The sequence below is a fragment of the Eleutherodactylus coqui genome, chromosome 10 (assembly GCF_035609145.1).
Source record: "Eleutherodactylus coqui strain aEleCoq1 chromosome 10, aEleCoq1.hap1, whole genome shotgun sequence".
Lineage (NCBI taxonomy): Eukaryota > Metazoa > Chordata > Amphibia > Anura > Eleutherodactylidae > Eleutherodactylus > Eleutherodactylus coqui.
This window is the reverse complement of record NC_089846.1, coordinates 59292830-59320314: the sequence shown is the minus strand read 5'-3', so window position 1 is coordinate 59320314 and position 27485 is coordinate 59292830. Positions and strand designations below refer to the sequence as shown.

The following is a 27485-nucleotide window of genomic DNA, read 5'->3' as shown; positions in this document are numbered from 1 at the left end:
GGAGAGTGTTAGGAGTGAGTGTAGGCTTCAAGAACCCCAACGGTCCTTCTCAGGGCCACATCTATCCGTGTGCAGTACTGTGGAGGCTGCTGTTAGCAGTGTTGCACAAATTTTTTTTTTTTCAAAATCGGCAGTCTGCAGAGCATTGCGCCTTGCAGTAATACTACAGGGACAGAAGTGGTGCTTAGGTAGGGAGAGTGTTAGAAGTGAGTGTAGGCTTCAAGAACCCCAACGGTCCTTCTTAGGGCCACATCATCCGTGTGCAGTACTGTGCAGGCTGCTGTTAGCAGTGTTGCATATTTTTTTCTTTTCAAAATCGGCTGTCTGCAGAGCATTGCGCCTTGCAGTAATACTACAGGGAGAGAATTGTGTAGGCAGGGCCAGAAGACATATATTATTGATTGAATATAGTCAGTGGGCCCTCCGTTTCCCAAAAAGGGAAACATTCTATTTGTCCTGCAGGCTTGCGCCAATTTATTTGCTGCCTGTGAAAAGTCTCCGCTGTGCTGCACTTCATATAACTGCATTTCTGTGCAACACCTATCTTATCTGATTGAATATAGTCAGTGGGCCCTCCGTTTCCCAAAAAGGGAAACATTCTATTTGTCCTGCAGGCTTGCGCCAATTTATTTGCTGCCTGTGAAAAGTCTCCGCTGTGCTGCACTTCATATAACTGCATTTCTGTGCAACACATATTTTATCTGATTGAATCTAGTCAGTGGGCCTTTTCTTTTTAAAAAAAGGGAAAAATTCTATGTGCCCTGCCTCTGTCAGTCCTCAGCGTTCTGTGTACGTGTGTGGTGGGTGGAGATAGTAAACAAATCATACGCAGCCAGCTACGTTTAACAGCAGGCTTGCGCCAATTTATTTCCTGCCTGGGAAGTCAAATCACTGGTAATACACCATGCTGAGGGGTAGGGGTAGGCCTATAGGACGTGGACGCGGGCGAGGACGCGGAGGCCCAAGTCAGGGTGTGGGCACAGGCCGAGCCAGTGCGGTGGCCAGGGGTAGAGGCAGGGCCAGACCGAATAATCCACCAACTGTTTCCCAAAGCGCCCCCTCGCGCCATGCCACCCTGCACAGGTCAAGGTGCTCTACGGTGTGGCAGTTTTTCACAGAGACACCTGACGACCGACGAACAGTGGTGTGCAACCTTTGTCGCGCCAAGATCAGCTGGGGAGGCACCACCACCAGCATGCGCAGGCATATGATGGCCAAGCACCCCACAAGGTGGGACGAAGGCCGTTCACCGCCTCCGGTTTGCACCACTGCCTCTCCCCCTGTGCCCCAACCTGCCACTGAGATCCAACCCCCCTCTGAGGACACAGGCACTACCGTCTCCTGGCCTGCACCCACACCCTCACCTCCGCTGTCCTCGGCCCCATCCAGCAATGTCTCTCAGCGTAGCGTCCAGACGTCGCTAGCGCCACAGTTTGAGCGCAAGCGCAAGTACGACGCCACGCACCCGCACGCTCAAGCGTTAAACGTGCACATTGCAAAATTGATCAGCCTAGAGATGCTGCCGTATAGGCTTGTGGAAACGGAGGCTTTCAAAAGCATGATGGCGGCGGCGGCCCCGCGCTACTCGGTTCCCAGTCGCCACTACTTTTCCCGATGTGCCGTCCCAGGCCTGCACGACCACGTCTCCCGCAACATTGTACGCGCCCTCACCAACGCGGTTACTGCCAAGGTCCACTTAACAACAGACACGTGGACAAGCACAGGCGGGCAGGGCCACTATATCTCCCTGACGGCACATTGGGTGAATTTAGTGGAGGCTGGGACAGAGTCAGAGCCTGGGACCGCTCACGTCCTACCCACCCCCCGAATTGCGTGCCCCAGCTCGGTGGTGGTATCTGCGGCGGTGTATGCTTCCTCCACTAAACCACCCTCCTCCTCCTCCTCCTACGCAACCTCTGTCTCGCAATCAAGATGTGTCAGCAGCAGCACGTCGCCAGCAGTCGGTGTCACGCGGCGTGGCAGCACAGCGGTGGGCAAGCGTCAACAGGCCGTGCTGAAACTACTCAGCTTAGGAGAGAAGAGGCACACGGCCCACGAACTGCTGCCGGGTCTGACAGAGCAGACCGACCGCTGGCTTGCGCCGCTGAGCCTCCAACCGGGCATGGTCGTGTGTGACAACGGCCGTAAGCTGGTGGCGGCTCTGCAGCTCGGCAGCCTCACGCACGTGCCATGCCTGGCCCATGTGTTTAATTTGGCGGTTCAGCGCTTTCTGAAAAGCTACCCCCACTTGTCATACCTGCTCGGAAAGGTGCGCCGAATCTGCGCACATTTCCGCAAATCACACACGCACGCTACCACCCTGCGGACCCTGCAGCATCGGTTTAATCTGCCAGTGCACCGACTGCTGTGCGACGTGCCCACACAGTGGAACTCTACGCTCCACATGTTTGCCAGACTCTATGAGCAGCGTAGAGCTATAGTGAAATACCAACTCCAACTTGCGCGGCGCAGTGGGAGTCAGCCTCCTCAATTATTTACAGAAGAGTGGCCCTGGTTGGCAGCCATCTGCCAGGTCCTTGGAAAATTTGAGGAGTCTACCCAGGTGGTGAGCGGTGATGCTGCAATCATTAGCGTCACCATTCCTCTGCTATGCATCTTGAGAAGTTCCCTGCAAAGCATAAAGGCAGACGCTTTGCGCTCGGAAACAGAGCCGGGGGAAGACAGTATGTCGCTGGATAGTCAGAGCACCCTCCTGTCTATATCTCAGCGCGTTCAGGAGGAGGAGGAGGAGCATGAGGAGGATGAGGAGGAGGGGGAAGAGACAGCTTGGCCCACTGCTAACGGTACCCATGCTGCTTGCCTGTCATCCTTTCAGCGTGTATGGCCAGAGGAGGAGGAGGAGGATCCTGAAAGTGATCTTCCGAGTGAGGACAGCCATGTGTTGCGTACAGGTACCCTGGCACACATGGCTGACTTCATGTTAGGATGCCTTTCTCGTGACCCTCGCGTTACACGCATTCTGGCCACTACGGATTACTGGGTGTACACACTGCTCGATCCACGGTATAAGGAGAGCCTTTGCACTCTCATTCCCGAAGAGGAAAGGGGTTTGAGAATGATGCTATACCACAGGGCGCTGGTGGACAAACTGATGGTAAACTTCCCATCCGACAGCACTAGTGGCAGAAGGCGCAGTTCTGAGGGTCAGGTAGCAGGGGAGGCGCAGAGATCAGGCAGCATGTACAGCGCAGGCAGGGGAACATTCTCCAAGGCCTTTGCCAGCTTTATGGCTCCCCAGCAAGACTGTGTCACCGCTCCCCAGTCAAGGCTGAGTCGGCGGGAGCACTGTAAAAGGATGGTGAGGGAGTACGTAGCCGATCGCACGACCGTCCTCCGTGACGCCTCTGCCCCCTACAACTACTGGGTGTCGAAGCTGGACACGTGGCCTGAACTCGCGCTGTATGCCCTGGAGGTGCTTGCTTGTCCTGCGGCTAGCGTCTTGTCAGAGAGTGTGTTTAGTGTGGCTGGGGGAATCATCACGGATAAGCGTACCCACCTGTCAACCGACAGTGCCGACAGGCTTACACTCATCAAGATGAACAAAGCCTGGATTTCCCCAGACTTCTTTTCTCCACCAGCGGACAGCAGCGATACCTAAACAATACGTAGGCTGCACCCGCGGATGGAAGCATCGTTCTCTCTCACCATCCAAAACGGGGACATTTCTGCTTCATCAATCTGTGTATAATATTCCTCCTCCTCCTCCTCCTGCTCCTCCTCCTGAAACCTCACATAATCACGCCGAACGGGCAATTTTTCTTAGGGCCACAAGGCTCACTCATATAATTTTTCTAAACAATTTTTATACGTTTCAATGCTCTTAAAAGCGTTGAAACTTTAACTTGAACCAATTTTTCGTTAAACTGGGCTGCCTCCAGGCCTAGTTACCACTTAAGCCACATTAACCAAAGCGATTAATGGGTTTCACCTGCCCTCTTGGTTGGCCATGGCCAATTTTTTGGATGTACATTAGTACTGTTGATACACCAATTTTTGGGGGCCCTCGCCTACAGTGTAATCAAATGAATTTTTAGCCCACCTGCATTACAGCTGACGTTACATCCGCTGTGTTGGGCAATGCAATGGGATATATTTATGTACCGCCGGTGGCTTCCTGGCACCCACCCATGCTGTGGATCCACAGAGAATTATAAATGCATCTGAAACCACATCTAAAGAACCCCAGTCTGACTGGGGCATGCAGTGTGGGCCGAAGCCCACCTGCATTAAGCACGACATTACTACCTCAGCTGTGTTGGGCAATGCAATGGGATATTTTTATGTACCGCCGGTGGGTTCCAGGGAGCCACCCATGCTGTCGGTCCACAGGGACTTCACAATAGGGAGTTGTACCTGCCTGTGTCTATGAATTAAAAACCGCGGTCTGACTGGGGCATGCAGACACCTTGACAGAATGAATAGTGTGTGGCACATAGGTTCCCCATTGCTATGCCCACGTGTGCAGCTCCTGATGGCGGTGGCACAGGATTATATTTCTCATTGCTTCTGTACAGCATTGTGGGCTATCTCCCCGCCCCTTTTAAAGAGGGTCGCTGCCTAGCCGTGCCAACCCTCTGCAGTGTGTGCCTGTGGTTCCTCGTCATGGCAGACGCACTTATAAATAGACATGAGGGTGGTGTGGCATGAGGGCAGCTGAAGGCTGCGCAGGGACACTTTTGTGTGCGCTGTGGACACTGGGTCGTGCAGGGGGGGTTGGTCAGCATGTAACCCAGGAGAAGTGGCAGTGGAGTGTCATGCAGGCAGTGATTGTGCTTTGTTGGAGGTAGTGTAGTGCTTAGCTAAGGTATCCATTGCTAATGAGGGCTTTTTAGAAGTGAAAGTCGTTGGGAGGGGGGCCCACTCTTGCCGGTATTGTGGCTTAATAGTGGGACCTGTGAACTTGAGATGCAGCCCAACATGTAGCCCCTCGCCTGCCCTATCCGTTGCTGTGTCGTTCCCATCACTTTCTTGAATTGCCCAGATTTTCACACATGGAAACCTTAGCGAGCATTGGCGAAATACAAAAATGCTCGGGTCGCCCATTGACTTCAATGGGGTTCGTTACTCGAAACGAACCCTCGAGCATCGCGAAAATTTCGTCCCGAGTAACGAGCACCCGAGCATTTTGGTGCTCGCTCATCTCTAATCGTGATGGCACTTTATTTTATGACTGAAACAAGACTTGTCAATTTGAACATAATGACCGGGCCGCCGCACCAAACTGCCAAATCGATCTCTCCTCGTGAAGTCTGCATTCGTTCGATTAGGGGGACATAATCTTTACTCAGTCTGTACATTATACATAAGTGTGTCAGTCCAGGCAGCCATGTCCCCTCCTGATAAGCCATGCCCCTTTTTTTAAAAGTGGCAGATGGTGGCGCACAGAGCATTTTTGAGCAAATCCCGATGAATATTCCAGGGCTCTTGCATGCTGTGCGATTTAAAAAACCAAAACATTTCCCCCAAGGTTCTACAGGAAACAACGAACTATTCGCCCCACGGGAACACCCAAAAATAGAAAATTTCACACAAAATCCACAACACTGTTGAAATATGCCGTGGAATTTAAATCAATTTATGCTGCAGATTGTTCTGGTGGGTTTCAACCTTTGTAATGCGTGGGTAGAGACCCGCGGCAAATCTGCGCTATTCAGATGTGCATTTGGCTGCTGCGTGTCCGCAGCGAGTACACCCCTGTGAACATACAATAAGGCTGGGGTCACACAGGCCGGATTTGCCATGGAAAATCAGTTCGGAGACTCGCTGCGGCAAATCCGCCTGCGGATGCTAATCCTGGGATTACCCAGCCATGTGGACACGATTTGTCAAACATCTTGTCCACACAGGATGGTCAATCCGTAGCAGCAAAGCCGCCAGAAGCCGGCATTACGGCGCGGATTCCCTGGCCACAGCATGTCACGGCTGCAACGAAAAAGCGTGCGGCCAAGCAGTGCTTTCCTGGAGGAAATCTCGCAGTTTTTCGCTACAGCCAATCCGTAAAATTTCTGCTGGGAATACGTCCCGTGTGACCCCAGCCTAAGGGCTTCTTCACATGAGTGTGTTTGTGCACGTTTTTGCGCACGCAAACTCTGCATGCGTTAATCACGGAGAATAGAATACACTGATTTCAGTGCAGTTTACGCAGGGAAACTGCCTTAACCCCTTCCTGCTATAGGATGTACATTTACGTCCTGCAGCGTCGGGGTATGTATGAGGAGAAATTGCGGGGCGACCTCTCATCATACAGCACAGGTGCCAGCTGTTTATTACAGCTGACACCCGGTGGCAATGGCTGCGATCAGCACTATTAACCCTTTAAATGTCACTATCGGTACTGACAGCGGCATTTAAATTCCCCGAACGTTGCTTGTATTAGCGATCGTAGGCACTGGTATTGCAGGATGCCAGTATCTTGCGTCCTGTTGCCATGGTAACCCATCGGGCTCTCCGCGATTACATTGTGAAAGTCCGATGATGTCACAGAGGGAGCAGGCAGCCTCTGTGAACCCTTTACATGCTGCGATCTACATAGATTGCGGCAGGGAAAGGGTTAACAGTAGGGGGTCGCTGTCCTGATGCACCCCCACCGTTGCATCGGGAAGTCGGCTATTGGTGACAGCCGGCCTCCCGCTGCCGAATAGCGCAAAATCTCTTTTGTTCTCACGCTATTCACAGGGCGTGACTGTATGTTCTGTTGCGTTAAATACCCCTCTGCTAGGATTTACAGTTACGCCCTGTGGTGTTAAATAGCCCCATTGACAAATGCAAATCGTCCTGCAAAAAACAAGCCCTCATACAGTTACGTCGATGGATAAATAAAGGAGTTACGATTTTTTTAAAAGGAAGTTGGAAAAAACAAAAATGGGGAAAAAAAGGGCTGCATCATTAAGGGGTTAAAGGGCTATTGCAGTTTCAAAAATACGCAAAGGGAAGGGTGTGCCACTGCATAAAACGCAATAAAAAGACCACAGCTGGTGCTTAATTAGACTTTAATAGCCATTCATTTCCAGGGGTGTGCCATGCAGGCAATTGAACTATCATACAGGTTATAAAACTTTATTTAAAAAATCAATTATTTCTGCTGTATTTTATTTAAAACCCTTCCATAAACCATGTTAAATTAAATAGAATTATAATACTATTCACAAGTAGATGAAACTAATAAATTGCTTTAAACAAGTATACAGGGGAGGTAAAAAATCATTCCCTGACCGGGAATCGAACCCGGGCCGCGGCGGTGAGAGCGCCGAATCCTAACCACTAGACCACCAGGGAGTGTTAGACCATGTAACTCAAAACAGCTATATGTAAGTATGCATCAATGCATGGCACTATTACCAGAGCTAGTAGCATTTTATAAGGTTTTGTTGTACTTTATATTATTATGAGTTTCAAAATTGTCCTGTTCCTAAGAATCAGTAATTATCGCACAATGCCCAAGTGAAAAACAAAAGCAGCGTCCCTGGGTGGGCTCGAACCACCAACCTTTCGGTTAACAGCCGAACGCGCTAACCGATTGCGCCACAGAGACAACCCATGTCGATGGTGTTTTCTACAGCCTCCTCATAACTCAATCACAAACCTAAATCACTTCAGTTCCTGCTAGAACGTGCTTGTGCCGGCCGAGCCACGGAGCCACTACCCGGTATGTCAGGAGATACTGAGACTTGTGGTGCGATACAGTACATATATTAGTCCTTCTATTAGGAAATGCGTCACAATAGTCCTAGCCACGTTACGTCAGGCGAGCCTGTGACGCCATTGGGAATGCTGACACAGCCGTGCGCAGGCGCCGTTTACTATTCAGAGTATTTGACAAACGAGGGGCGCTATCATCAAGTGTGACGTCATGATAGGGCGCCGATTGGTTACCATGGTAATTGTGGACTAACTGTTTCCAAATACACGTCGGGGTGCAAAAGAAAACAGCGCAATTAGGTTTAATAAAGTTCAACAAAAATATTTACCTTTAAATTGTTTATTTTTGACAATTAGTTCACCACCAAAAAACTAAAAGAGCCTTTTCTTAATGAATACTTTTATCACTTATTAGGTGGTGAATATATAATCACTGGGGGTCTCACAGAATGGCGGTCCCTGAGCCCCTCTAGTGACCTCTGTGCCATTCACTGTGAAGTGCGGTAGTCGATCTCCTTCTGTCTCATAGAACTGAATGGTTACGCATGTGCACTATTGCGCCATATACTACGGGGACCGCCGTTCTCGTGATCGCTGGGTGTCACAGAGATCAGACCCCTCCCCCCCCAACAATCATCGTTTATGAGCCCTGCGGCTACATAATGAATGTATTTAGTGGGGAAACCCCTTTAATACATATTTGGTCATGCCGCAATAGTAGCAACACGTAAAAAATAGTTAGTCCCTCCCCAACCTGTACCGTACATGTATGGCGCACATTGGGTGTTTGTGTATGAAGCAGGCTGCGGAGCCATGCCCACTACATACATGGCAGCTGTCAGCCATCTTTGACAGCTGGCACCCACTGGCTGGCACAGTGGAAGACTTGTAAGCAATCGCGGAAATGAATTGCAAATGGTCGCATATGTGAGTGGTTTTCCATGCGGATGTACACCTATGGACAGCGTATTTTGTTTAAGTCATGCTCCATTAGAAAAACCTGTATAAATTTGTTATCGTTTTAATCATACCAACCCACCAAATAAAGATATTGTGTCATTTTTGCGGTTTGCCATGCAGCTGTACGCAAGCAGGGAATGACATCAGAACATCGCACAGTTGACCGCCCAAATTTTTCTCTACTTCTCTCCAGCCGGCTTTTCTACCTGGTCTCCTAGCAAGTTGCGAGCAATTCCATAAAAGGAGCCCGTCGGCGCGGAATCCACGCTAAAATTCAGCATGCTGCAAATTTTTCTTTCACCTGCGGAACACAAAATTTGTTCCTGCAGGTGTGAAGGAAACCTTCGAAACTACATGCCTTTCAATGCCCGCGTATTACCGCGGATCATCCACGCGGACGGAGATTGCAGAATCTGCTATTCAAATATGGTCGTGTGAGACCGGCTTATACCGTACGAGCAATCAAACATTGAAAACCCATACAGTGACTATAAATATAATATAAAAAAAGATTTTTCTAATTATTGGAAAAAAATAAAAGTAGTCATTTTCCCAATTGTCTCATCAAAAAATAAATGAATAAAAATGTGGTCTCACTGAATCCAAAAAAGTCCAGATTCATAAAACATCACATTGGTAATCCCACACGGCAAATACCATCAGAAAAAATTAGAGACAAGGCCAAAATTGAGCTTTTGTGGTCAACCCCGTATCAAAGAAAAAAAATATAAAAACCAATCTAAAAATCGTATATAGCCCAAAATGGTGTTAATAAAAACTACAGGTAACTGCGCAAAAAATGAGCCTTCACACAAATGGCTAAAAAAAGAAAATCATTATGGGAATCAAAAATGGCAACAGAAAGAATTTTTTTTAAAACATGACATTTTTTCAAGTCATGCTACATTAAAAAACCTAAATAAATTTGGTATCGCTGTAATCATACCGACGCATAGAATAAAGATAACGTGTCATTTTTTAGTGCAACGTGAACGTCGTAAAAGAAAACCTCTCCCTAAATTTTGCGCAATTGATTTTTTTTACCATTTCTCCCCACTTAGAAATTTATAAACGTTTTCCAGCCTATTATATGTATATTAAATTGAAAAATACAACTTATCCCGCCTAATAAACAAGCCGTCATGTAGCTTTGTAACCGGAAAAATAAAAGAGCTATGATTTTTTTGAAAATGGGGAGGAAAAAAAGAAAATGAGAAGACGAAAAGAGCTTCAGCGGAAAGGGTTAAAGGAGTTTTCAGCATCCCAATATTAATGATGTATCCTTAGCGCAGGTCATGAATACCAGTTGGGTTGGGTTCAGCCCATAGCACCTCCGCTGATCAGCTGTTTGAGTGTAAAGTCTACCGGCCAACCAACCCGTCTCCCAGCCGCTCCGTATCTACAGTACATTCACCTCTGTGCAAGTGATAGTTACTCTATTTAGAAATTCCCTACTCTCTGAAGCCAAAATACGGTAAGAATGTCTGTGTCTGCTAACGACTTATTATGTAATAATTAGGAACAAAAGAGGAGGAACCTTCTCACACCTGGGAATTCCCTGATTGCATCTTCACCTTTAGGCTGGATTCACATGAACGTATATGGGCTCTCTCTGCAGGAGGGGGGGAGGATGGAAGAGCCAGGAGCAGGAACTGTGCTCCCGCCCCCTCTCTGCCTCCTCTCCTCCCCTCTGCACTATTTGCAAAGGGAAGAGGCGGGACGGGACTAATTCTCGGAACTTGGCCCCACCCCTGTCCCGCCTCTCCCCATTGCAAATAGTGCAGAGGGGCAGAGAGGAGGCAGAGAGGGGGCGGGAGCTCAGTTCCTGCTCCTGGCTCTTCCATCCTCCTCCCCTGCAGATGAGGACGACGTATATTGGCTCGGCGTAAAAACCGAGCGGATATACGTTTGTGTGAATCCAGCCTTAGGGCTTGTTCACATGGGCGCAGACGTTTTTACGTTTTTTCACCGACGCCGTAAAATCGCACGAAAGGACTTTTTTCCGCCAGTGTAATGAGTGTTTTCTCACCCATTCACACAACCACGGTTTTTGGAAAAAAATACGATGCACCCCGGAAAACCCTCGCTTGGCTTAAATCCCATTTTTCCCCTGCTACCATAGGAGTCTATGGGACCCGCCGGCGTATATTGGACAAAAGATGGTTCCAGAATTATCCTTTTGCCCTAAGTTTATGCGTCAACGCGTATTTTGGACGCGTATGTTCCATTTTTGACATTCCACATTTTTATGCGCCGTATATTTGCCTATGTAAACGGATGCATTAGAAACCAATGCTTCACATTGGTAGTATATATATGGCTGGGCGTGAAAATGCGCCGTATATGCGCTCGTGTGAATAAGCCCTAATTCCATAGATTGTTTGGCGTCAGGGAGTTCATTTACAAAAACATAGAGTTTAACCAGCAGCACTTTATTGCACCCAGCAAGGGTGGGACCTTAAACCAATGCAAGAGCCACCGCAAAAAGGAACTCAGAATCACAAGTAGAAAAAGAAAGTCTGTGGCAGCAATGTAAAATAAATAAGAAATCAGACTGTATTGGCCGGTCTTGAAAAATATATTTTACAGCAGCGCACCTACTTAGTTTCCATACAAGGAAGTATGGCATACGATGCTCGCCCTGTAGTGGACAGGATCCCAGTCTAAAGTACCAATGTGCAGAGAATCACGATGCAGGAGAACAAAATATGGTGCTAGTAGATCAGAACATCACACTGATGTGACTTGATTCCTCACTCTCGTACAGCAAGCGACGTTTCGACTACCAATCTGTAGTGTTTGTCAAGTCTTTGTATTGGCCGGTCAGTCACGCTGCTTAACTCCCTCCCATCCCCCTTCTCCGGCTGCTGTCATTGTCTTCCATAGGAGCCCATGCAGTGGCTAACGTATCCCTGCCGGAAAGATAGTTCCAGGACTATCTTTTCGGTCCGACGTGAAACACCCGGCGCTATATTGGCCGGCCGGGCACTTTTATGCCACGGGAATACGGCCATGTGATCTGATTCATTGGAATCCAAAGCATCAGATGGGAGCGTATATCTGCCGTCCGATTTACGCTTGTGTGAGTAAAGCCTAAGTATCATATTGGCTGTTCTTTGTTATCCTGGACATAAGAAGAGAAGGATTTAGGCGTTCAGATTATTGACAGCTTCAATTTGAGTCCACAGTGTGGTCAGGAAGCAAGGAAAGCAAATATGATTTTTGGCTACATAGCTAGAGGTATAATTAGTAGAAAGAAGGAGACTGTGATCCTGCTGTGTACAGCTCTGGTGAGACCGCATTTGGAATACTGTGTTCAGTTCTGGGGACCTCATCTATAAAAAAAAACATTGATAAAATAGAATCAAAACATGGGCTACAAAAAATGTGTAAGATCTCAAAAACAAAACTTAACAGGAAAGACTAAAGGTCCATTTAGACACAACGATTCTCGTGGGTGAAGTAGCCGTGCAGGTCAAGAGAGTAGTCAGAGGAGAGCCATGATTCAGCAACAGGTGGTCTCAGGTCGCGGTACAATGGAGGAGGCAGGTATCGTTGTTAGAAGGAAAGCCAGAGGTTTGTATTGGTAAGTCTCAAGTTGTAGTACAAAGGAGGAGGCAGGTATCGTTGTCAGGAGGAAAGCCAGAGGTTGGTAGCGGTAAGTCTCACGTTTGCAAAGGAGCAGGCAGGAGAGGCGATTGACTAAGGGCTTATTTACACGTTTTCAAGGCCAGCCGATATACGCTCCCGTCTAATGTATTGGAATTCAATGCACCAGATCGTATTCCCGCGATGTAAAAGAGCCCTGCCGGCAAATATAGCGCCAGGTACTTTTACTCCAGGCAGTAAAAAATAGTCTCGGATCTATCTTGGTGGCCGGAATACGTCGGCCACTGCATAGGCTCCTATGGGAGCAATGAAAGCGGTTGTAGAAGGGAAGTGAGAGGGAGTTTAGCAGCGTGACTGCTAAACTCCCTCCCCCTTCTCTCCTCCTCTCTCTCTGGCTGCAGACAAGGGGCTGGTGCTTAGCTCCGCCCCCCTCTCGCCCACTCCCATTGCGAACAGCCGGAGGGAAGGAGAGAGGAGGTGAGCCGGCGAGGGGGAGGGAAGGGGAGGCAACGGCATTGCAGCCTCGGTGTATATGCGCTGCGCCCGTGCCATCTGAATGGGTGCACAAATGTTAGGTTTGTGCACGCGTTCACTTGTTTTTACAGCACCGGCGAGTGCACGTAAAAACGCCTACGCTTGTGGCAAAGAGCCATAAGACTATGCAGCACAATAATCACGCACTTGAGCAGTGGCAGGGTCAAGCTTTTATAGATAGCCTAATTGGGAATTGGGTGGAGCTAGAACAGGGGAACAGGCTAGGGAACATGGGAGTACAGGAGGTCCCGGGTTCCCTGGCTGGTCATTGTTAGGACAATGAGTGTAACAATATCAGAGCAGAAGGATAATTTGTTTTGGAAAACTGAACACTTGAAGGAAGGCTCTGGTACCCTGTTGTACCACCTCTAGCTTGAACCCAAGATGGGATCCTGCGGCATATCGATCCACATTTGCTGTAACTGAGCCTCCAGATTTTGAAAACCTGAAGGCTGTTAATGCTGGTGTCCGGGATGATCCCATACATGTTCTATTGCTGATAAATCTGGTGACTGGGCAGCCACAGAAGATTTGCAATGTTGTAGAGGCATTCCTGTGACATCCTTGGTGTATGCGGCTGGTCATTATCCTGCACCATTACACAACAAATGGGAAACCACTGGGTAAAACTGACAAGGAAAAGGACTTGGAGATATTAATTATCTGTTAGCTTAAGTGGAGCAACCAGTGTCAGGCAGCTGCTGCCAAGGCAAATAGCATCATGTAGTGCATCAAAAGAGGTCTAGGGGCACATCACAAGAACATTGTACTTCTTCTTTACAAGTCACTGGTCAGACCACACATGGAATATTGTATACAGTTTTGGGCGCCGGTACTTAAAAAGGATATATCAGAGCTTGAGCGGGTACAAAGGAGGACAACTAAAGCAATAAATGGAATGGAAAAACTACATTACCCAGAGAGGTTATCAAAATTTTGGTTATTTACTAACCTAATAACCTAATTAACCTAATAACTAGGTATATATATATATATATATATATATATATATTATCGGAGTCAATAGAGAGATCTCTCCGATCATCTATTTATACCCAGGACTGTGACTGTAACAGGGGGGACATGCTCTACATCTAGAGGAAAGAAGGTTTCTACACAAACATAGAAGGAGGTTCTTTACTGTAAGAGCAGTGAGACTATGAAACTCTCTGCCTGAGGATGCAGTGATGGCAAATTCGATAAAAGAGTACAAGAGGGGCCTGGACGCCTTATCTGATCGATAAAATATTATATGTCATAATCATTAATTACTTCAAAAGGATCAGTGATCCAAGTGTCAGGGAAATTTCTGCGTACAGCACCAATCAGGCCCACCCATATGCCCCGCTGCCGGCGGTAAAGAAGAGACACCACACACGGAGGTCTGGTATAGTTCCTCACACGGGGACATGACTGCGCACTTTATTACAGATTACATGGGATCTTATACCCTTTGGTCTCATCACTAGGAATGGGTGATGGGCTCATTGGCTCAAATTCACCGCATAACCATATATGTAAAGTCCGGATTTCCGGCCTGAGACAGTGAAAGTTATATACGTAGTTGAACAGTCGTTATCTTGATACGGTGCCTCTGGGAAAACAGCCAAGCACGCGGCCTTCGTGTTCGGTTCTGTATTATCTCTGAATTTCTGGACACATCTCTCTCAGCCTTGCAAACTTTTGGAATATCTGATGTAAGGCGAGATATAAGTTTTTCTCATTTTAACTTTGAATAGAACTTGCATACAGGTATAAAAGCATAAAAAACATATGGCAATATATACATATACCCTCACACAAGGATTATTCCGATTGCCAGATAGCCAAAAAAAAGGAATTTTTTTTTCCTTAAATGGGGAAAATTGACTTCTACCACATTGGGGTTTTCTTGTTTTCCTCTGGAACAATATTGGGTGGTAATATAATGAACTGGTTGGATATGTCTTTTTTCGGCCTTACATACTATGTTACTATGTGTATGCTCAGCTCCACTTTAATTAAAGCGAGAATATTCTTTTTTTTATGTAGCCTTAAAACTTGTAAAACCATAGTTTTGTTCATGACTGAGAGTTTGCTACAAATTTATCTAATAGGCAAAGTTAATAACTTTATGTTATGTGAAGCATCCCGGATAGGAGATGACTGTTTGCTTCAGGCCACCATAGGCAAGGGAAAAATGTAGGGTATGTTCACATGGTGGAACTTACCACGGAATGTGGTGATGTGTCACTTTTTTTTAGTTTCTGCATTGGTACCGTATCAGAATTCCGCACGCAGATTTTGCTTATTGACAGGGCAGATTTTATGTGTGGATCTGCCCCAAAACCGCATCAAAAAGATGGATATTTTGACGCAGTTTTTCTGATGTGGAATTCACGTAGAAAATTGTGCATTAAATGCCGCTGTTTGAGCATACCGGTAATGCAGTCGTCTTTCTGCTTACCAGACTCAGGTGTGACTTCAGAATCAACTTTCCCTTCGGTAGCAGGACAACCTTCTGGAGTCGTGTAGATGCAACACCCCAGAGGGATGACCCCGGACACTTGACTTATGTGAGGAGCTGGGAGGGTTAAGTGTTGGCTTGTCACGGCGGCACTTACCGTCTCCTTGTCCTTGCAGGTCACCTTCAACACCCACAGGATAGGGAATGCCAATAAACGAGATAATGGGGTTAGTTGTCACGGGTGACGCCACTGTTCCCACACATCGGTATGCTATGGGATCACTATCTTAATGGTCTGTCTGGGACTTCTTGCACTCATTACTTACTCTGGCACCTCCTCTACTTCCGGTCCCTTTCCACCTGAGCAGCCAGCCTTCTTCGTAACACTTTTTAAACTCGCATATCCCCCCAATAAAGAACGAATCATTTTTGGGTCATTACATTATGCAATAATTTATGTGTGACCATCTATCTAGACAGAAACTATTCATTGTGTAATAAACTAGGGTCATCACTTACATGTAGAGGAAAGAAGTTTTTAATCATCGACTTAGGTAGAAGTTCTTTATAATAGTCCAATGCAAGGGAAAAGCAACTGTTTACAATGGCTCAGTTAACTTTGCCTTGCACTGGACTTGAATGTATGACAGGTTGAATGTGATTCTCTCTTTGCCCTTCTCAGTTATAGACAACTCTAAAATCGTAATTCTTTATCGAACAACTATTAAAAATAGAGCTACCATGGACAGATACACATAAATTGACACTAATACACCATTGCTAAGCTCGCTGTACTGCCCCAGGGTGGGCAGACAGCAACCCAGGGAGAGGTGTAACTAAGAGATTCGCTTTGTATACAGCTAGTTATAGCAGTCTTGAAGGTGCACAGAATTAGATGAGTCAATAGATGAAACCAGTGCAGAGCTATATAGCCTAGACCGTTATATTAATTTTTGGAAATTAGAATGTCGTGCACTAACACACGTCTATTTCTGTCAAAGGACAGAAATCGCAAGCCGCATACACTATTCAAGCTCCTCCTGATCTCTAATTGCAAGTAAGGTAGCAAGGAACAACCAGTCCTTGCTCAAAACATGTGAAATATAGAGTGTTTTACAATTTGGTGTGCAATGATTCAACTATGGATTATTTCACGGTTCTTTCACGGCTTGCCGCGTTTCTATGTTGGATATGGACACGTCATCAGGAACTTATGATTAGCAACACCAATTTCAGTACTGTTACTGCATATTAGTTCTTGCATATAACACCCACTGAAATGGGAGATAGGTAGCTTTCTATGCCAGGAGTTTAGGAAAGTCTCACAAGTAACTAATCTGGCCCTGAGAAGTTTAGGGCTGACCAGAGAAGCTTATAGCTGACCAGAGAAAGGTTTATCTCATTTGATCTTATTGTCATTTGCGGGACTGCCAAATGACAGTTCCAGCTATGACCATCAATCGTGATTCCATACAGAGAGCCACTGCTATGCACATGCAAAGAATCACTACTCTACATTGCATACAGAGAGCTACTACTGGATGATGCAGTTACAGAACTACAGAAAGCCACTGCTGTTTAGAGAGATATATAAGCGGTCGATCCCAGTTCCCCAGTGCTAGTAGCCTAATTAGCTCATCTGTAGCAGGGATCTCCCACTAAAAGATCTAAGACTGGCAGCTGTTATAGGTAATTTCAGAGAGATTTTGTGTGTATTACAATTCCGACACTCAATGCCCAACTCCCATTACAGTTTTTTAGATGGATACCAGAAATAAACAAAATAAAGGATAAAAGAGATAGAGCCTCCGGCCTTGATGGTAGACCTGAAGTTAACTCTCTTTGACTCAGCTTTAACCGTAGTCAAATGAAATTCCAAAAATATCAATATTTTATTCTGCATTCTTATTCTAATTTTAGTTTTCTACGTAGGACAGATTTTACATCTTTATTTTTCAAGCTGTAGATCAGTGGGTTCATCATGGGGGCTATGGCCGTGTTGAACAGAGAGAAGAATTTATTGGAACCCATGTTGCTGCCGCAAACTGTTACCATGTACTGTAAGACAATAGAAGAATATAACATAACTACCACAATGATGTGTGAGGAACACGTGTAGAAAGCTTTATGTCTGCCAGCGCTTGTCTGTATTCTTAAAATACATGAGATAATGAAAAAATAGGGAGTTATAGTCAGCGAGAGGGAAATAATCATGTCCATACTACCCAAAACTAGAATGTAACGGTCCAAAGCTGTAGTGTCACTGCATGTAATGTCCTGGATGGGTAAAATGTCACAAAAATAATGATCAATTTCCTTGGAAATGTAGCAAGTGAACTTTGAAATGATCACAAGAGTGGGGATCGCTAATATGAAGCCCAAACCCCAGCTGACCGAGGCCAGCAGAGCACAGAGATTACGACTCATGATGGTGCAATAATGTAACGGCCGACAGATGGCTACATAGCGATCATAACTCATGGCAACCAAAATTGAAAGCTCATTAGTAGCTAATGCAGTAAACATATATAACTGAGTCAGACAGGCCGAGGTAGAAACCACGCGGTTTTGTGTTACGTATATAATTAAATTCCTATGTAGCACTGTAGTGGTGCTGAATATGTCTATGGCAGACAAGTTGGAGAGGAAGAAGTACATAGGAGTGTGCAGGTGGCGATCAACGCTCACCAGTAGGACAATGGTCAGATTTCCACCTAAACAGATGAAATAAATGAGAAAAACCAGAAGGAAGATGAAAAGTTGTAGTTCAGGAACATCTGAGAGCCCTTTCAATCTAAAGCCTTCTATCATGGTCTGGTTTGTGGAGCTCATGGATGGACTTCGTTTTCTTTCCTAAAAAAGTATATGCACACGGACATAAACTCACCTCTAGGTATCTAATATAAATAAGCCTACATGCTTTTTCTTGCACCACACTTTGAGCCCTTTGTTTTAACTTTTTTTTTTCTTTAAATGTTTTTATTGAGCAATCAAGATACATCCCATATCACAACAGCTAGGCAGTCACTCTTGATTTTTCTAGAGTCCGGATCAGTTTGTGCTTCTGGAACGCATTCTGACTGTCTATTGGCAAATTAAAACATGGATATAATCTCAATATACATTTTGTACTATTTTATAAAGCTAGTAATCAAAATTAACCAAATAAATAAAATAAAAAAACAACATATTAAAACAAACTTAGACCTATTATGACCTCAAAGCTATGTGCCATCTCTTTCTTTTCACTTAGTATTTTTAGACCTCATATATGTATTTTCAGGGTCTGTTCTCAGTGTATCCCCGGGACAGACCTCCGATTAATTAGATGGAGAGTTGGCCTAGAATCGTAGAGCCCCCCTCATGGCACCGCAACGGCAGTTATGACACCCTAAAGAGCAGGATCCCCCAGCACCATCTGTTCTTGGTAGAATCATTTCCGCAGTTTCTCCTTTATTCTCTGCGGAAGCATTCGGCTAAAGCTGTCCCAGGTCTCAAAAATGGACTGCACCATCTTTTCTTTAAACAATGATGTTTCAGCCCAGTCCATCTGGAACAAGAATGCCAGCTTATCCAAAAACATTCTAAATGGGGGGCTGACTGTTTTATCTACATCTGTAGGATAGTTTTTAGTCCCGAAGCTGCCACAAATGTAGAAGCCTCTCGAGCAATGATATATATCCGGGTTTAAGTACCCAAAAATTGACCACATAGGTTCCTGTGGACAGAAATTTGTTAGGTGCGTGGTGGTATTTTCATAAATTCGTGACCAGAGAACTTGTATCTCAGGGCACGCCCATAGGATATGGTATAGATTAGCAAATGGAGCTTTGCATTTGAAACAATTTGACGTGGAGTATATTCCCATGTTTGCTTTAACTTTTGATATTGGTGTCATTAGGTGACACACATGCTCACCGCTCCTATAAAATCATCAAATGTGAGTTTAATACATTCAGGGAGCTGTCAGGCGGGTTGAAAGTTACAATGTTAATTCTATGGGCAGCACTGCTGTGCTTCAGGCGTGTTGAAATGAGTTCTAAGCAACACAGCATACACTGCTAAGCTGCACCATACACTGCCCAACCAAGAGCAGTAGAGAGAGACAGTGAGAGAAAGAGCGATAGAGAGAGACAGTGAGAGAAAGAGCGATAGAGAGAGACAGTGAGAGAAAGAGCGATAGAGAGACCGAGAGAAACAGACAGAGAGCAAAAGAGACAGAAAAACACAAAGAGAAAGTTATAGACGGAGAGAGAGTAATAGAGAGAAAGAGAGAGATAGATAGTGTGACAGTCACAGAGAGCAAGAGAGAGACAGACAGACAGCAATAAAGACAGTGAAAGAATGATAGAGACAGATAGAGATAGCGATAGAGAGACAGAGAAACAAACAGAGAGAGAGAGAGAGTAAAAGAAAGGCAAAGAAACACATAAGAGAAAGCGATAGAGAGAAAGAGAGAGCGATAGACAGAAAGAGAGTGGTAGAGAGTTAGTAAAACAGACAGAGAGAGCAATAGAGAGACAGAGTGATAGAGAAACAAGCAGAGAGAGTGATAGACAGAGAGAGAGTGATAGAGAGACAGAAAGAGAGCAATAGAGAAACAGACAGAAAGAGAGCAATAGAAAAACAGACAGAGGGAGAGTGATAGAGAAACAGAGAGAAAAAGCAATAGAGAGACAGAGAAAGAGAGCAATAGAGAGACAGAAAGAATTATAGAGAGACAGAAACAGACAGAGAGCGATAGAGAGACAAAGAAACACAGAGAGAAAGTGATAGACAGAGAGAGTGATAGACAAACAGACAGAGAGACAAATAGAGAGATAGCAATAGAGAGACAGAGAGAAACAGACAGAGAGCAATAGAAAGATAGACAAACAGAGAAAGAAGTAGACAGCGTGAGAGACAAACAGAGAAAGAAGTAGACAGCGTGAGAGACAGAGAGAGACCTGTAGGCTTTTTTTATATTAGATATCTGCTCCAAATACAAAGTAATACTCTAAATAATCACCTAACCAAGCAGATTTAGAAGTTCACAACAACAACAATTGAAATATTTTATGTTCGCATAGTGAACATCGGGCCAATCTAGTTAATGATAATATCAAGACAGCAATACACCCTATTTGGCATGGCTATGTTACTCCTTAGGGACTTTTTACACAGGATGGAATAAGCCATAAATTCTGCAGGCTACTTGCGGATTTTGATGCAAAATTGCAAATGGCTTAAAACCTGCTTGCTATTCCACATCAAGATCCACAGTTAGACCAGCAGATTTAGTAGCGTCCTGTGGTGTAATTCCGTCTCGTGTGAAAGGCCCCTCATTTCGCCTTGTGCTGAGTGCCTCGATGCAATGTATTTGCGCCATGAACAAGGCTTTTTTGCGCACATGGCAGTGCCTTTTACTGTATTTTTTTGCACTCACAGGATATGTTGATTTGCGCGCATCAAACAAAGATGCCCTGATTTAAATGGCTACTTAGCCTAATGAGTTCCAGATGTGTACCTTTTTCATGGAATTTCGCAGCACATCTGTGCACCTCCTGTGACTGCTGCCTCTCATTGGCTCAGCGGGATCAATCAGATTTTTCCCTGCGCTGAGCCAATGAGAGGCAGCAGTCACTCACCCATTCATAAATTCATGAATGGGTGTGTGAGTAAGATCTGCCTCTGATTGGTCAGGCTGTGACCAATTAGAGGCAGCTCATTCAGCAGGCGGGGATTTTAAATCCCTGGCTGCTGAATACTACTCACAGCTGTTCAGAGCAGTTCAGGAGGACTGCCGCCGGCCGCGCTGAACTCCATCTGCCGGGACCAGGTGAGTATATATATTTTTTTTATTTTTACACATTTCTGGATGAATTGCAGGGAAGGGCTTATATATTTAACCCCTTCCCAACAATTCATCCGGCGATCGCTGGCAGCCCATTGCTTTCAATGGAGCCGGCTGTATTGCCGGCTCCATTGAATTCAATGGGCTAACATCGTTCTGCCGGGACAAGGTGAGTATATATTTTTTTTATTTTTACACATTTCTGGATGAATTGCCGGCTCCATTGAATTCAATGGTCAGTGCTCGTTTAATCGAGACGAGTACCGCGTGGTGCTCGTCTCGAGTAACGAGCATCTCGAGCACCCTAATACTCGAACGAGCATCAAGCTCGGATGAGTATGCTCGCTCATCTCTATTCTTTAGCACCAGAAATTGCATATACAACTTGCATATACACTGTTTAGCACTTTATACATGGATAAACAAACTTATAGGAGGCAGCATCTGAGCTAAGGAAAAGCTGTATAGAGATCTGATGAAAAAATAGCCCTTATTAACCCCACTAACAGTTTTGCCATTCCTGAAACACTGTGCTCAAGTTTTCTTTAGTACTCACAAACTTCTCTGAAGATTCTCTACTTCTTGTCTGATGTTTTGTGGCTGTATTGCTGTCTGGTAGGAAGCAGAGTTGGCTTGAACAGACTTCAGGTTTTGGAAAACAAACAGTTTCTCAGCATCCGGGTGATTTATGGGCTGCTGCACACAGGATTTCTTGAAAGTTTACATAACAAGTCTCTAATTACAGCAGGACAGAGAAGGAAGGAAGAAGCTGGGTCTTCTCTTGGCTGTCAGCTTCCTCCGTGTTCATCTCGGCCCCTCTCTCTCCTCTCTGACTGACTTGCTCACTGCCTCACTCCATACTGCATACTTCCGTCTTCTAACACTGTTTATCATAAAATCAACTGCGCAATACAAAAGGAAATGGAACCCCCACCTTTTTCCTCACTCAGGTGGTCTGTCACAGTGTGGCTCCAACTAACTAATTTACGAAGGTGCCTAAACAACCTTAACTCTAGTTTCCTAACTCCCTCTTCTTATTAAATGAAGTCCAGCATAACTACCCTTTGTTAAATGAACTGGTTGTTAGAACAGTTGCTCTTAACTTGCAGGTAAAGTACTTTTATCTTGTAGTGCCATTCCAGGTCACTACATATAGATTGAGGCCAGCCTTACTTACAAGTTTTGTTGATAAACTCTCCAAAATCCCTGTGTCCTCACAAATACTGGTTTGCTCTCTTCTGCTCAGAACTGCAGAATCCTCCTTCTTTGCAGCTCTGTGAACTGATCTCCAGGCCCTCCATGCAGCCCAATACTCAGCTCAGCTTAGCTTACCTCTCCTTTGCATTCTTTGTGCTCGCTATTCATCAGCAGCCTGCTTTTCTAATGTGTCGTTCCCTTTACACCATTGCTCCCTGCAGTCTTCATCAGCTCTCTGGCAGCACCTTTAGCTCAGCCGGTAACATCCTGCGCTATCTCAGTGGCACCGCAGAAATTGTCTTTTCATATCACAGCTTCAGCCCATCGATGACCGCCTATTGAGCATGTCTAATTCCATTGTGGCAAAATTTGAAACAAATTTTGGCGCACACTGTAATTTTGGTGCACTTTTTGACATCTTCCAGTTTACCATCATGATAATATTTTTGACCATTTCATTTAAAAAACACTGAACAAATGCTGAAAAAAAACAATTGCCGAATCGTTGTCTTTTGTACCTCCCATCTCATAAAAAAAGAATAAAAAACAATCAAAAGTCATATGTGCTCCAAAATAGTACCAAAGAAAAGTACAACTTATAGTGAAAAAAAACAAACTCTTGCATAGCTCTGTAGACTCACTTTTATTGAAGTCAAGGCAGATCGCAAGTAGCCATGACTGCAAAACACAGATTGCAGGTGTCCAATTTTGCTGGACTTCTTGCAATCTGAAGTTTGCTGTTGTGGCTATCTGTGACTCGCAACATAACTCGCAATGACTTTAATGACAGTGGGAGGTCCCAGGGCTACACAACGATCTTTGGATATGCGACCTGTATCATGGCCAAAGTCACCATGTAGCCCTAGCTTTAGGGCTCATTATTTTTTATGGAAAAATTAAAATGTTATGATTCTAGTAATGTTTTGGAAACAAAATAGCTTTTTCTGATAAAACATGATTTTTGTGTACAAAACTACTAAATATAAAGGAACTAAATACTTGGTATGGCTACAATCATAACAAAGGGTCAATATCTCATTTATAACACACAGTAAACTGTGTAAAAAAAGGCTAAAAATATCTCCAGTATGTAAATAAAAGTTAAGTAATAAAATACCAATATGGTGTCATTAAAACTACAGCTCATCATGCAAATAATAAAAGCCATCATACAGTTACTGAAAGACAAAAAAAATTGCAACGTGGCAATGAAAATTAAAGCAAACAAAGAAACCCAAAAACTGATTGCTCCTGAAGGCCCAAAAGGCCAGTTGGTATGGGGTTAAGTCATAATAAGAATAGTACTACTTATCATAATAATATAGAAGAACAAGTAATTCTAAGAAACAATCCATGTGCAGCTACTCTACATGTAACATAAAGAGACTACAATAAGCAGGCATATTATATCAGCACATTATATGTGGCAGCTGCAACACAATACAATGTAGTCATTTAACATATTAAAAAACAATTATAATGATAAGACATGGTGTACACAAGTCATACCTGGTGTAACTTGGATGGCAGGTCTATCTCTGTCATACACATGACGCCAATACTTATACATCTTCCTCTGCTGTGGGAGGAAATCTCTAAGGGGTCTAAAGAAGAAAAAAATATAGAGGCATTATGTTTAATTCATTATACTTCTACAGTCTGTTCAGATTAAGACTTCACCCTTTTCATCTCATCACAACGTCCCCTATTAGGCCATATGGGCATCTTAAAGGGGGTAGTTGTAGATAATTGGCCCTGCAGTGGAAATGAATGACCGGGCTGCGCTTCCCCTGAATATAACAGTAGATCGCCAGGCAACTTTATAACATAAAGCAGCACACAGCTAACTTCTGCCTAACCAAAAGACAATCATTTTTTGTTGATGTAATTTTCAGAGGTCTAGGTGCTTAAAGGGGTTATCCCACCAAATTTGTATTTGGTGGAGGTCCAACTGCTGAGCCTCCCAGATCACAATATGCCTGGCTATAACCCGGAGTCCCATAGCAGTGAATGGTGCAGTGATCAGGCATGTGCACTATAGTTCCATTCTCCCAAGGATCTTGAGGGTGCGCCATTCTTGTGATACCTGTGAATCCTAGTGGTTGGATCCCCAGCAATCAAAGACCCATCCTGTGGATTTATATTTTATGTCATTATTTCTGGGTACATACAAAAAACAGTTTAATGTACACTGACATGCTAAAGTCATGAGATAGCAATATGTAAATGGATTGTGAATTGGCATTTCCTAGTTGATGGCTTGGACACGCCCAGTTATCTTGTGATGTTGAATACTTGCCAACGTGCTCATGACAAGTTCACATGAATGAGGTTTGATAGTGGGTGCCAGACTGATAGGAAATATCATTTCCAAAGTTGTGCCAGCATTTAACATTTCTCAGTCCACAGTGTAACTTCTGTATTGGTTAAAGTCATATAAATAAAGAGAGGGGCTCTCAATCACCCATGGTGTACTTAGGTAGGCAAAGAATTAGTGAGAGTTAGTAGTAATTATTTACACAAGCGGGACAGGGGAAGAATTCTCTAACCTCCAAAAAGTAGTTGCCTCCAAACACCAAGGTAATAAGTGTTTTATTCTTTAACCCTGTAGATATGATACCTTTTAATGGCTAACAAAAATACATGATGTTACAGCAAGCTTTCGGGTGGTTCTTATCAACCCTTCATCAGGCTAATGAAATTGGGTTGCCTGGGGCACAAATATAACACAAATGCAGAGACGACACCCCTCTTGATCTAAATAAATGTTCACACACAGAAATTTGAGACTGTCTCGCACTCAAGACTTAAAATAACTCTAAAAAACCTGACCAAAGAGATAAATACTTAATCAGTCCACTGAGCTATTATCTCTCCTTTAAAGTCCAAACATAAAAGGATATGGAAACACTAGCTCGGCAGCACCACCTATTGGATGGCAACATTCTTACAAATCAATTTCTGAATTTTTATGAAGTTAAAAAAAAAACAAAAAAAACAATGATTGGTAAGAGGACACCCTTCTTGACCTCCTTCAGACCTTTCATGTTCTCCACTTATGCAAGAATCCAGGGCCGAGGTTCATTCCATTCTTGAGGGTATCAAACATGACCATAAATTTATACTGCCAAATTATTCTGTGACGCTGTGACTTGAAGTTGCTCTATGCTATGTCCGTGACTACAAAATGTTTTGCCACAGGTAATTCCGTCTTTTTTTCTCTAATTGAAAGATTGCTGTAACATCATGTATTTTTATTAGCCATTAAAAGGTATCATATCTACCAGATTACTTGGTTTCTCTCACTGGGAACAATGACATTTTGCTCTACTGGCTAACACGGTACCAAACCTTTTTTTTGTTATTCCTTATCCCAACGCGTTTCAGAGGGGCAGGCAAAAAGCCCCTCTATATCTGTACATACAAGCATTGTACCTCCCTATTATGGGCATTTCCATGCAGTGGAAAATGGCATGCAAAAGTCACATGGTCACGTGTTGCCCCAGAATGATGCACATAACCTGTGCATTCCAATAGAAGAGTTCATATAAGTTCTAACAAACGCAAGCAGGCACATAAATGTTTGAATATCCGCAGTAATAAAGAGAACAAATTAAACATATATACATATATCATTATTATTATAACATAATGGATTAAGAGGAGGAATACAAGAATTACAGATGAGTGCTATATACCGTATATACTCGATTATTAGCCAACTCAAGTATAAGCCGAGTCAATAAGTTTTACCACAAAAAACTGGTAAAACTTATTGACTCAAGTATAAGCCTAGTTATACTTGAGTATATACTAGGTAAAAAACGCAATACTGACCTCCCAGCTGGCATCTGTGTTCCGAGCGCGATGCTCTCCCCGGCAGTGCGGCAAGCTGCTTGAAAATTCTCTCCGCTGTCATCTCCCTGTTCAACTTTGCATTCGTCCGCCGTCAGCGCTGTGTAGGTAAGCGCTGTGATTGGATCGAGCGCCAACCAGGAGCAAGCGGGGGAATTTTGCCCTGTTTAGAATCACATGTGCAAGACTCCCTGATAGGGATATCCTGGGCTGTGCCATTCTGTGGATATACGCGGTTTATTCAGAGTGACACATTGACAACTGGCCCCAATCTTGGAGTTAATGTTGTCTGGTAGACAAATGGTTACTACCAGACTGTTTGCTCACTGATCCCTAAAAGAAGTTAGCTGAACCAAAAGTGTTATTGGTTATACAGAGCAGATTAGTTATTCCATCGTGTCTCAGACACTCATTGAATTTGAGCCAATTACTAGTTTAGGGAACCATTCCTGATAATTAAGTTTTACCAATGAGCTTCAAAAAATTTTTCCTGATGATCTGCCAACATCAGTGGTAAAACGTGTTGAAATAAGAATATTAAAAATTGGAGACATCTAGGACGTATAAATTGAGGCCTAATATCTTTAAAGTCGAGTACATCCGAGCCTGAAGTGAAACATATATATTTAAGGTGTCTACCTGGAGATCCAATACCTCCAACGTTGGGCATCTATAAATGCCATAACATCTGCGAATGGCATATTCGGGATGCTCATCTTCAATGGTTACTGAACTATACACTGGTGCTTCAGTAATTTTTGCACTTTATGTGTATCTACGCTTGAGTGGTCGCATAATTTCGGCTATCAGACTAGCGACGCTTCAAGTATTCTAGCCACGTAGGCATTATTTAGGAGAAGCAGATCTATATGTATCCCTTATTGAATGGCAATTATTTATAAACAGCAAGGAATGCTACATACTCCTTATCTGCCATATGAACATCGTGGCTATAATATTTATGTTCAATTTGAGTCTGTCTGAGTATTAGTTGTATGTTTTTCTGCCTCAGGAGTGAGTATACACACACCTGACGTAATGTCAGAAGGGCAGATATACATGTGCCCCACATCTATACGATTTTAAATTGAATTAATAAAGAGTATCTTTTAGCAAGTTTATTCTGTGAAGGGCCAATTGATTATATTATAGACTATGTAGGCAGTTAAAGGGTGAGGTTGTGGATGGAGTATACCTCTCTTCCAGGCTCTTAGTCTGGACAAGGTGTCTGTCCAGTCCCCACCTCCCCCCTGGTTCTTAGGAGGCTCAGCTGTAGGTACTGACCCCGTTAATGGGGGCATAAAAGACTGCAGCTCCCAGGGAGTCAGTGTCTGACAAGCTGAGGAGAGATCAACATCCTGCAGCTGGAGGAAACCACTGAGCACCCTGCGT

At 44.4% G+C, this 27485-nt stretch overlaps 1 protein-coding gene and 2 non-coding genes across 3 annotated transcripts; all 3 read right to left on the bottom strand.

Annotated features, from left to right (window-relative positions):
- Positions 1 to 7224: 7224 nt before the first annotated feature.
- Positions 7225 to 7296, bottom strand: TRNAE-CUC (transfer RNA glutamic acid (anticodon CUC)). Its single transcript has one exon. It is a non-coding gene; the product is annotated as a tRNA-Glu (tRNA).
- A 182-nt stretch (positions 7297 to 7478) lies between these two features.
- TRNAN-GUU (transfer RNA asparagine (anticodon GUU)) lies at positions 7479 to 7552 on the bottom strand. Its single transcript has one exon. It is a non-coding gene; the product is annotated as a tRNA-Asn (tRNA).
- Positions 7553 to 17113: 9561 nt separating this feature from the next.
- LOC136581064 (olfactory receptor 6C3-like) lies at positions 17114 to 18040 on the bottom strand. Its single transcript, XM_066582056.1, has one exon. It carries the CDS (start codon positions 18038 to 18040, stop codon positions 17114 to 17116), a length of 927 nt encoding a protein of 308 aa, XP_066438153.1.
- Between the last annotated feature and the right edge of the window lie 9445 nt (positions 18041 to 27485).